Genomic DNA, 12436 nt, shown 5'->3' on the forward strand with positions numbered 1-12436 from the left:
AAGTCAATTATCTATTTAGTCTACTTAGGGTCTGTTCTTTTCAGCCTATTTTCAGTTCAGTTCAATTGAGCTCCAATTAATTCAATTCAGTTCAGTTCAGTTCCAGATTTCTTTCTCTCATAAAATATTCAGTTCAGTTCACCTTAGTTTAGTTTAGTTCAGTTTATTTCAATAAATCAGAATAGGCCCTTAATGTGTTAAATTACATACTTCTTTTATTTATTTTTTTTAGCAGGCAAATTAAATACTTCTTTAAATCTACATGTATTAGTCAATTGTGACTTACATATACTAATCCGATGCAATCTGATTATGACCATTATGTGAATGTAAATTGCATGTCTTATTATCCTAATTTAACGCACTAACCTCTAACGCGTCATATTAGTTTAATTATTTATGTCCACCTAATTAGTTTAATTATTATGTGAAATACCTTCACATGCAAGTTTAAATATTTATGTCCACCTTATTATTTTAATTATATATGTGGACTGAGGAATGGGGATATGGATGGATGCATGGTTAGTCCCTTCAACTCCCCCCTTTCAAAGTGGTTTGGCCACCCATTCTTCTAATGGGGTAGGGGGCCACCCGTATTCTCTTTCACTTCTTCTATTTTCCCTTAGGGCTTGCCAACCAAAAAAATTGATATTTAAGAGTAACTTGGCACTACACAATGTTTCATATGTGGCTGGATATACTGTGTGGCCGGGGTTACTTGATTATAGGCTACTCGGTCGGTCAGGGTTACTTGGTCAAAGGTTACTCGATGGATCAGGGGTTTCTCAGCCATGTGATTATATTATTTGGTCGTCGAGAGGTTACTCGATCAGTTAGCGGTTACTCGGTCAGGGGTTTCTCGGTCGATTAGAGATTACTCGATCAGGAGTTACTCGGCCGGTCAAGGGTTACCTGATCATTGTTTTGTTGTGTGTTAACCGGCCACACGGTATGATCAACCACATAGACAACACCAACTCGTCTTGTGTGCGGTTGCCTTCACCGTGTTACCGCTTTTAAAAGAATAACATAACCTCTATAACACTGACCGAGTAATCGCTGTAATACTAAACGAGTAATCCCTAATACAATGATCCATAAAATTACTCATGAGACACTGACCTAATAAACTCTATAAAACTAACAAATTATCCTCAATAATGATTGGGTACACTGTGAGACTAGCTAAATATAAAATTTTCTAATGTTTTTAAAACTTTATATAAAAGTCTTAAGTCGTATGACTATTCCCAATTTGAGATAATCTTATACTTCCGAATCTATATATTGGCTGTTGGTTTCCCGATAGGTTGGACTCTTTTCCCTTGCTTCTTTCAAATTTCTAATTAATCTTAATTATTTATATTGTTATAATGTAATGATAAGATTCGAAAATGATGCTAGCTTACCTAGATTTATACAATAATAGTTCTTACTCAAGGACCATGGTTGATAGATGATAAGTATTTGACTATTCGAAAATGGACTCCAAATTTTATCCCTGAAGAAGCCTCTCTGAAAGTATTAACAGCTTGGGTTCGAATTCCGAATTTAGCTGTTGAATACTTTGATAGGGAATTCCTTAAGAAAATTGGTACGAAAATTGGTAAAGTCATTAGAGTAGATAAATCTACTGCCTATGCGGAGAGAGGTCAATTTACAAGATTGAGCGTGGAAATTGATCTGTCAAAGCCTTTACTGTCTAAATTTTGGCTTAAAGGTAGAATCTGGAGAATACAATATGAAGGAATTAAATTGATTTGCTATAAGTGTGGAATGCTAGGGCATGTGGAAGATCAGTGTGCATCTACTCATTCGAGTGTGGACATGATGGTGGATCAGGTTAATAAAGAGATAACTCATCAGCATGGTCATGGGAAGGATAAAGACATTGAAAGAGCACCGAGGCCAGAGGAGGAGAGTGATTTTGGTTCATGGATGCTAGTTAAAAAACCAGTAAGGAAGCGCAACCTGAGAACTGATAAACCACCACCGGATTCCACCAAAGATGGTGGATCCCTAGCTCCAAAAAATCAGGTTGCTAAAGGGGCGCCAAATCTTAATTTGAAACAGAATCCTACAAAATCTTCTGGTTCGAGGTATGAGGCGCTAAATGGGGAGAGTGCGGATCATGATAATCAGCAGCCTAATATTGCGCTTGAGGATATACGTACAAAAGATATGGAAATATTATCTTCTCAAGGAATTAGTAAAGATAATATTTTTGGTAATGCTGTTAACCTTGGGGAGGAATCTCAAAATATTCCAAAAGAGCTTAATTTCCAATTAGGAAAAAATAAAGCTGGATATTCGGTTTTCTCAAAAAATAAGAAAATTCAGCAGCCTTCCAAAAACAACTCTCAAAAAAGTCCTTCCAACAAGCAAATTCCTTTGAAGCCAATTGAAAACGAACTACCAAAAATAAATTCCTTTGAAGCCAATCCCCACCCCCCAATACACAATCCAACATAATTAATATAAATTACAAAAAAAAAAAAAAATTGTTAATATTACACACTTTTTTTAGTTATACTGTTAGTGTATTACATATTATTAATCTACTAATTTATTTTACATAACTTTTTTTTTATAAAATAGTATAAAAGTATATAATTTTGCTTTTAAAAATATATAAATGTGGGTGTGAGGTGGGGATAAGGCTGGTACGAAGTGGGGCGGGTACAATATAAAGTCCACCCCCGTTCCATCATCCATGGCGAGTATGATTTTTATCCCCATCCCCATCCCCGACTCACCACCAACAAAACCAATACCCATCCCCGTCCCACTGAGGCGGAGATGGGGCGAGTCTCCTACTTGATTCGCCCCCACTGACATTCCTACTCATGAACCTCACCCTACACCCACTATAACTTTTTTTTATACATAATTATTTCTTTCCCTCTTACATTACTTATTTTTTCAGTAATAAATTAATCCTACTCTCTTTTATATTTTTAACACCACTTATTTCTTTTTATACCCCTCCATATTTTTTAGGTTAAACGTTTTGACTATTTGCACTATTCACCTAATCTAGTTTGACAATTTTTTGCGATTTATACATGAGAAAAAATATAGTCTCGATCTTGTGGGTGTTTTATGTTAGAATTGTCTAAATGAATAATTTATTACTCTCTCCATCCCTTTTTTACATGCCTATTTCTAACATTTATTACTTAACACATAATAAAGATAAATATGCATGTAAATAAGGGACGAAGGAAATAATATTTATAATTGCAGTTTTTATATATTAATGAATAAAAACACGTTTGTTCAAAGTTTTAAATTGATTTTCGTGCATAGGAGAAACGTTTCCTAAACTTAATTAATTTTTCTATAATTATGTGCCGAATGGTCAAATTGTAACACCAAAAAAACAAAAAGAGTAATAATTAAACTCAACTACGTAAAATGAGACGAAAGTTGTTTTTCTTGTTATAGGCTTAGAGAGCCACAAGGACGGTTGATGAGAATCGATCCCAAAATCTCTTGTAATTGAGAGGGAGGTTTAACCACTTAAGCTACCCTCACTCTCTTTTATTTGTCAGGTTAACAATATATGAATTTAAAAAAAAATTAATATCATAAATAAAGTAACAAACCCATGTAATTAAATTATTGTAAAAGCTGTGAAGGAGAATTTAAAGAAATTTTGTAGTATATATATGTATGTAGATAGCTTGATAATAGCAGTCAAGAAGTTTAGGTTAAGTCTTAAATAAAATAAAAAATAAAAAAAAAAAAAAAAAAAAAAAAAAGAAAGAAATGGCAAATTGCTTTGGTGAAGAAGTTGATGATCTGAAATTAGATCAAGTTGATGAGAGGTATATTGGAAAATCCAAAACCAAGGAAGACCGAGCTAGGGTAGCCGTACAATTGATGAGCACAAAGGGAAAAGTCTACTTGCTGAAAAATACGTGCAGGATTTGCAAAAAGATTACAATGAAGGGATTTCATGGACATCCATCACAACATTGTGCCTGATTTACAACGCAACCGGAGACACCCTGCACTATGTTTCTTACAACGACAGGATGGGTAATGTTGGCCGTACTCCGTACCCTGTCCAGATCGGTAATGGTCAGTGGGCTGCTTTCCATCATGTTCACAAAACCGGTGACACAAGTGGTTCTCAGGCCGCGGTTCTGTACCGCGGCAAAAACTCCTCCGGAGATTACCGTGACTTTGTGTTTGCTTGGGATACACCATTTGGTTGGGAACAAAATAGGGTAACAACTAACATTTTTACATACTTTTATTTTTTTTATTTTTTTTTTTAGAAAAACATGCTACTTCCGTTTCTTATTATGTGCAACAAAGGGATATTATTTATTATTGTGAGATGGGTATTATTATTGTGAGATATAAAATATTCTTTTGTTACACATAATAAGAAACGGAGGTAGTACTTTTATTTTATTTTGACTAGTTATAATCACATGAAATCTTGTTAGACTTGCCTCACTATATAATTTTATAATATCAAATTTATACTACTACCTCCGATAATCTGCAACTTTGAAATTTATTATACATTACAAATAATACCCCAAAGTCGCGGATAACCATTTTTACAAAAATATTAGAGGACACTTAAATAAAACAGATACAATCAAATGCAGGTTTAACTATCATCTTTGACTAATCACTATCTTTGTTGGTGCAGCTTACTGTGATGAGGCTGCAGTCAACAATATCCAATGGAATTGGGGTAACGTGTACAATGGACTTAACGGAAGCAGCAATTCCCACAAAACCGACAAAAATGGAATACATATACAGGTAGACACTGCTACTGGCAGTAGTCCCATATTCAAAGGAATAATCAAGATCGATTACAGTCCATGAGAATTGATCGAAACAATCGAATTATATTGTCTGCGTTGTTTGATGTATCCATTTTCTTTTTGTTTTGTGACTGTTGCTCCTGAATCCTGAGCATCTATCTTTGGACTTGCTCTTACTCCGTCTTTGCTAATTTTCAATAAAAGGTTGCAATGTACTGTAATTTTCTTGTCATTTCTCTTACCCCGTGTATGCTTATTTTGAATAAAACGTTATTTTCTTGTTCAGTGAGACTCTTCAATAGTTTGCTTTTGTAATTTTGTTTATTTCAATTTATTTTAAATACTCAAAATTTCCAAAATTGTCATCTACTCAAGTTTTAGTTAAATCAAGTTCAGTTCAATTCAATTTCATTCGGTTAAAATACATTGATGTTGCCAAAAAAAAAAAAAAAAAAAAAAAAAATCTGCATATCCCCTCCGTTTCATAATGTTAGTCCCGTAGACTATTTTAGACATTTCAAAAATATCTACCCATATTGAATATATTCCATTTTAAATTTAGTTTTTATTTCCTATTTTATACATAATAAATTATAATTGGTTAAATTAATTAATTGTTGATTGATGTCATGGCTCTAAGTAAGGAAATCCCACCCATGAATTACGCATTTATGACCAATACTTTTCAAAGAAAATCAAAAAATTTAAATAAGGCAAAATTAATTAAGAACAGTTTTTGTAATTTAATGTTAGATTCCAAATATTATTCTTTTCTTATTTTATGTGATTGATTTCATATAGGACTATCACATTGAAACGAAGGAAGTACTATATAGTGCCCGTGCGATGCTCAGGGTTTTAACTTAATACATCTATTTAAATAAAATAAAAGGAAAAATGGAAACTAATAATCCTACCTTTGTTATTTTTATTTAAAACAATCCCACCTTTTTGAAATTTGGAAAACAATTCCACCTTTGACCCCTATTTGCTCAAAATGACCCCTTTTACCCAAAACCTACTTAACTAGTTAATAATTTTATTTTTTTTAATAATTTTTTTATTTCTTGCATCTCTCTTCCCTATCCTCTTCAATGACAACTCCACCATTACCACCACCCCCTCCATAACCACCACCTCATCAACACCACTACACCACAAACCTGAAACAACCTTGACTGGTCTAGCAGAACCCCCCACCCAACCCCCACCACGTATTGCACCTGACCACCCAACCTCCTCGCATCGTCAAGTAGACCCTCGCCATCCAACCCCACTGAACCTCAGCGACCCACCTGACCTCCACAATGTACTTCCAACCTTACCACAGGCCACTAATCAAATCGGCAAACCCACCACTAAGAGTGGCAATTCGGGTCAGCAGGTCGGGTTATACTTATAAACTATTAAAAATAGTATAAAACTTAATATTATTATGAAATATAAAATTTGGGTCAAATCGGGTCGAATTCGGGTTGTTCGAGTTCGGGTCGGATCGGGTTCGGGTTTCTCTCAGTAACTTCGGGTTCGGTTTTGGTCGGGTCAGGGATTGCCAGCCCTACCCACCACCTCCCACCTGGCCCAAGCGAAACCCGACCCTTTCTCACCCAAAACCTCGTGAAACACCACCCAATTGTACTCCCACACTCACTTCTGCCCAATTACCTCGTCGCTTAATGGGGAAGAGAAAGCTCATGTGCCACTTTAATGGAGAATAACAGAAAGTATGTTAAGTAGGTTGGCTCCGGCATGGAGACGGTGGTTGTATCCGGTGATCTTCTAGTCAGGCAGAGGGCTCTGGTAGGGGAGGTGAGGGGAGATGGAATTTTTTTTTTAATTAAAAAACCAATTAGAAAATGACACGTGGCAAGTCACCTTATGAAATAGATTACCAATTTCATAAACCGGTAAAAGGCTTATTTTGAGCAGATGGGGGTTAAAGATGAGATTGTTTTCAGATTTTGAAATGATGAGATTGTTTTGAGCAGATATGTCAAAGGTGGGATTATTAGTTTTCATTTTTCCTAAATAAATGTATTATAGAAACTAAACAAATTGTACGCAATTTTTTTTTAATTTGATATATTTTAGTTGGCTTGGAGATGTTGTCATGTCATAACATTTATATACACTAGTTGTGGCATCGCGTGCTACCCCAAGTTATCGCAATTTCTTTATTGAAATTAATGATAAAATTTTGTAAAAAAAAAAAATTGATAAAGTTGATTCAATTTAAATATATTGATTATAGTTACATAAGTTTAAGTCTTAATTTGTATTCGCAACATATTTATGTGATACACTACTTTTGTATGAATGTGCATATTAGATCATTTTTTCAATTTACATATACAAAGTATATCACTATTTAATCAAGTTCGAAAGCCAAAACATCTCCGGTCATAAGCACTATAAACTCCCATTTCGAAAGGTTAAAAATAGTGTTAAAGCCTGATATATTCTCTCTTTCATTTCAAAGTAATTTCTTTGATGTCAAGCAATTATTTTAGATAACATATATAATATACATGAATTTTAGATATCTTTATTTCTTCCATACTTCAAATCTCGTATTCATTATCTAAAGTGTATCAAGGAACTCGTACCACCTAAGAAACAACAAAGTTTTTCTCTCAGTCTCTTTCCTTATTTCCTAATTCTTTTTGTCCTCGTTTCATTCTCTAAAAGCCTTTGAAAATTGTACAATGTAGTTGCTCCATATCACCCTTGGCCCCTCCCATCTCTCACACTCTTATGTCGCCCCCTCTTTGAAAATTAAAAATTTGTATATTTAAAATTTGTAGTATGTATATTTAAATATTTAAAGCACATCCTAGTGATCTAGAAACACATATAAGCACAAGATTAATGCATCATCTACTTTAAATAAACATCCTTTCATCGATAATTATTCGATCGGTGCCAAATTATTCCAAAAGCATTACAGATTGTTATTAAACTACCTGAAACACTAAGAAAAAACACAAACGGAGTGTGACATAGTACCATAATCATAACTTATGCATAAATCATAAATGACATAAAAAAACTACTAAAAAAACCTAAAAGCAACTATAAAACTAGCATTTACGTGTCTATAAATTCTATATGATTAGGAAAAATTGTAAATAATCACCCCTCAAATCACCTAAAATTGATTTCACCATCCCTTTTTTTGTTTATTTTAAATAACCACCCCTTAAAGTTAAAAATTTAAAAATCACCACCCCTTAACTAAAAGTTCAATTTTTTAAAATAAAAATATTGATTTTCGTGTCCAAATTTGGTATACTAAAGTTTTGGGGGTCACTTTGTACCAAGGGGATCAATTTGAGGTCATAATTAAAAAAAAAATATTGAAAATGTCTCATTTTGCATGTTAAAAATTACCTCGTTTTGCGTGACACTCTCAAAATAAGGCATTTTCGATACTTTTTTGGTTGTTTTAACCACAAATCAGGTCCTTAGGACCAAAGTGACTCCCAAAACCTTAGTAGTCTAATTTTTGACACGAAAATCAATAACATTTAGTTAAGTGGTGGTGATTTCTAATTTCTTTTACTTTTAGGGGTGGTTATTTAAAATATACAAAAAAAGTGGTGGTAAAATTAATTTTAGGCGATTTGAGGGCTGGTTATTTACAATTTTTCCATATAATTATGAATCATGCATATCACAACATACACATAAAACCATTCATGGGAGGATCTGAACTTAGTGTGAACTTACCTTACCCTTGATTTGGACCTGAAATTTAAACTATTCACGACCTCTATCAATTCCTCCATTGTGAGGACAGTTAATGCTGCCTTATCCTTAACAACTGGGTTAGGCTGAGATATTTTGGCTGGCTGTGCCGCTCCACTAGTTTCAGCTAGATCTCTCTTCCTATGATCTTTTGATACAAGAGGTTTTAAGGAAAGTGATATTTGAGGCTTTTAATCAAAACTAGTGCTGATGACTTTGGTGGGAAATCTTTTAATTTTGTTATTTTCAATTTTGTTTTTCTAGTTTTTTATTTTGGTTGTTAGATGGAATCTTTCTGTTATTAGCTCACGCTTTATTATTGCTCCTAAGGTTGTAATTAGGGAATAAAGAAATGAAATACAAATTCTCTTTCTACTCTCTCTTTCTCTCTCTAAAATATCTCCGATTCTTCTCTTCTTCTTTCCCTATTCTGCTACTACTATCGTGCAATAATTTTCTTCCTTTCACCTTATTTTCTGGAAATTCGAACCTAATCTCTGCAATTGATTAGATAAGGGTTCCTCCCTTATTAGTGGTATCAGAGCCATCCGCTGCCTTCTTCATCTGTCTTTCTTCGGCTCCCATGGCAGAGCATAGTGGAAATCTTCGGGTAGAATAACGTCTTTGAAATCTGGAGAAAAAGATCGATGATCAGAGCAAGATGTTCGATCAGCAGTTTGACAAATTGATGACTCTGATGCTTTATATCCAAACTAAATGGAGCAAATGTTCGGATTCTTTTTCAAGTTCTTCGGATCCTCCACCTTCGATTCAATGTGATTGGTCCATTCCAATCGGGACCTTAGGTATGGCTCCAAAACTTCAATTCCCTAAATTCGATGGAACTAACCCTAGAATTTGGGTGAATGATTGCTGCAATTATTTTACTCTATGTGACATTGTTGATGAGGAGAAGGTCGTATTAGCTTCCCTTCATATGGTAGATGAGGTTGATTATTGGATGAGGGATTACCTTTCTATTAAAAGTGTTGTTTCAATGAATACTACAAGAAGGGGGGGGGGGGGGTTGAATTGTAGTATGAGAGTTTAGCCAAACTTTTTGCGGAATTAAAATTAAGTAAGCTAAATGAACAGAAAGATAAACTGAAGGAACTAAAAGATGCAAGAGAGATTTTTACATGGAAAACTCCTTGGCCCTAACAATGAGAATAACCACGACCACTTGGGATTTTGGGAAAAGAATCTTCACTAGAATAGGGCAAATGGTCCTATTACAAACTAAAGACTCAAACTTCAAGTTCCTCAACGAACTTGAAACCCCGAGGAACAAGTCACCCAACTTGTTACTCTTCTCTTCTCTTTCTCACTTCTCTGTCTCTTTTCTTTCTCTTCTCTTTCTCACATACAGAAATTCACTCAAACTTCCCCATTCCCCAAATTACAACTCGAAAAATAAATAACACTAGTATAAGAACATAAGAACACTCTATATCACTTATGTGGAATTGACACTTAACTCGAATTAAACTTGAAAACTTATGTGAGTAAAGGTGAGTTTTTCCAACTGATTTCAAAGACTATTTATAGATCAAATTTGTTTAGGAAAAACTCCTTTGTGCAGCAAATCCATTACGCCACTACTCCAACCCACTAAGAAGATCATGTTCCTAAAATTTAGAACACATGAACTCCTCAATGTGCATGACCGTGACTTGAAGAAGATCATGGAGGAGTAGGCCGCAAGTTTTTAGAAAACGTGGAAGATTTTATTTGCAAAAGATATTTTAAAAAATCAGAATAAATAAAATCTTTTAGTTAGGAAAAAGATAACAGTTAGAAGATAACAGTTTTCCTAAAAACTAGCATGCACAATTTTATCAATTTAGACCAATTCCACACAACTTTTTCGAGTGTAACTAATTTCTTACACTTACATAAATCCTAAAATATAAAAATATATTTAGTCTTCATGTCCTCTGGTGAAGCTTCTACTCCGAGGCTTCTGTTCCTCAAGGGGAACTTCTCTTCTCTGGTGAAGCTTCTGCTCTGAAGCTTCTGTTCCCTGAGGGGAACCTTCTCTTCTTAAGTCTACATTTCTGAAGCACCAGTTCCTCCAAAGGAACTCTTCTTTTTGGATATCTTTGCTTCTAGCCTTCTTGTTCCTCATGGTATCTTTGCACGACACTTAATTCTCCTAGTCATTGCATCTGATCACACACTTAAACAATCAAGCTCTTATTAGTCTGTAAGTAAGTGAGGTTGTGTCATCATCAAATCATTAAATCCAACAAAAAGTAATCTGAATATTGATTGGACTGTTTTTGTGGTTGATTTATATGCTAGGTTTGACGGTAATAGAATTTTGCTCTGGTGGTAGTTGAGAATTTTGACAAGTTCACACACCTTTATTCTAATATTGATGATTATGTTGATAGTTTTTGGAATTTGCAGTCTGTAATGTTGAAGAGCAATGTTTCACTTGATGTTCATATCTTGGGGAATTTTATGGGATGGGTGAACTCAGATGTGTCACCATTTGGGAAGGATGTTAGGCTAATTACTACTGCAGCTTCAATCGAATTTACAAAATTACATAAGCAGTCTCTAAACCCTTTGAATGCAGCATTTGAACCTAGTATATCTAATTCTTCTGGGCCTACACCTAGACCAAACACACAACCCACACTCTTGTTGTCCTGTACTAAGGTACCTCTTCTCCCTACACCAAACACTTTTCCCTTGATCAACACACCTCAAGCAGCCTTCTCTAAGTCGATAGGAAAGAGTCCTATGGCAAATTTCAGTATAGGCATGTTTAGAAGGGAGTTAATGGCTTCTAATTTCAAGTATCGTTTGGTAAATGCTCAACCACGAATTGAGGCTATTAGACACAGGTTTGAAAGAGTTTTTTTATTTGGTGATTGAATATGGTTGCAATTCCTACAAAAACTAGATGACATCTATGCTTCTTCTGCTTTTAACAATTTTGAGAACAATTACTTGCTCGTTTATTCTCTTATGATGGCTGGGGATTGGTCACAAAGTCCAAATGTGTATTTTCTATACACTACCTATGGTCTTAGTAAGGGAGACATTGGGCAACTTTTTATTTCCACCTCCCTTCTGTTTTTGGCCTTTGAATCGTGGTTTGTTGCTGAGCACACTAAGAAAGGATTTGAACAATAGTGGCTTTCTCTAACTTTCTCCAAGTCCAAGGCCATTTTTCTTTGACAATGGCATAGTTTCCAATTTGGCTGGATTATTGGGAAATCTGCTTATTGTTACACTTGGATTGGGGGCTGTTGTTTTAATCGGTGCTGCTGTTGCTATTGTTTCTGCTGAGATGATTGCTTTGCTGGGTGGAGTACAGTCCTTATTTGAAGCGTTCATTTTGGCTTTAGTGTTGGGAACACCCCTGCATCACATTTGCTGGCCCATTCTGCCAAATTGAGAGCTATACGCAGATTGACTTTACCATATCTTCCGTCTCACTCACGCTCCCAATTGTGACTAGTTTCCTGGTAGCACCATCCAATGTGAAAGGTGGTGGGATGTCATTTGCAGGCTATATTCAGCTCCTTGGTTCCTGTGTAGAGGTGTGTGGGGATCTTCTGGCCATCAATCATGAAGTTGGGCTCAATTTCATTGCTATTCTTTTTCCTAGACTTGAGGACAAGTCTTTTTTAAGGGGAAGGGTATGATACAGAAGGTTTTAAGTAAAATGATATTTGAGGCTTTTACTCTAAACTAGTGCTGCTGACTTTGGTGGGAAATCTTTTAATTTTGTATTTTCAATTATGTTTTTCTAGTTTATTATTTTGGTTGTTAGATGGAATCTTTCTGTTATTAGCTCATGCTTTATTAATGCTCCTAAGGTTGTAATTAGGGAATAAAGAAATGAAATACAACTTCTCTTTCTATTCTCTCTTTCT

At 34.8% G+C, this 12436-nt stretch overlaps 1 protein-coding gene and 1 pseudogene across 1 annotated transcript; both read left to right on the forward strand.

Annotated features, from left to right (window-relative positions):
- Positions 1-3774: 3774 nt before the first annotated feature.
- On the forward strand, positions 3775-4857 carry LOC145577827 (23 kDa jasmonate-induced protein-like). Its single transcript, XM_081635263.1, has 3 exons — positions 3775-3873; positions 3933-4221; positions 4676-4857. The coding sequence occupies exons 1-3, from the start codon at positions 3775-3777 to the stop codon at positions 4855-4857; spliced, it is 570 nt and encodes a 189-aa protein (XP_081491389.1).
- A 4494-nt stretch (positions 4858-9351) lies between these two features.
- Positions 9352-12191, forward strand: LOC145577828 (uncharacterized; annotated as a pseudogene).
- Positions 12192-12436: the final 245 nt, after the last annotated feature.

The sequence above is a fragment of the Chenopodium album genome, chromosome 14 (assembly GCF_948465745.1).
Source record: "Chenopodium album chromosome 14, dcCheAlbu1.1, whole genome shotgun sequence".
Taxonomy (NCBI): domain Eukaryota; kingdom Viridiplantae; phylum Streptophyta; class Magnoliopsida; order Caryophyllales; family Amaranthaceae; genus Chenopodium; species Chenopodium album.

Bases quoted from the DNA above. Each gene is read 5' to 3' on its own strand.
- LOC145577827 (XM_081635263.1), top strand. From the start codon at position 3,775: ATGGCAAATTGCTTTGGTGAAGAAGTTGATGATCTGAAATTAGATCAA. The intron at 3,874-3,932 runs GTAGCCGTACAA...AAATACGTGCAG, and splicing joins CCAAGGAAGACCGAGCTAGG to GATTTGCAAAAAGATTACAA. The intron at 4,222-4,675 runs GTTGGGAACAAA...TTGTTGGTGCAG, and splicing joins TGCTTGGGATACACCATTTG to CTTACTGTGATGAGGCTGCA.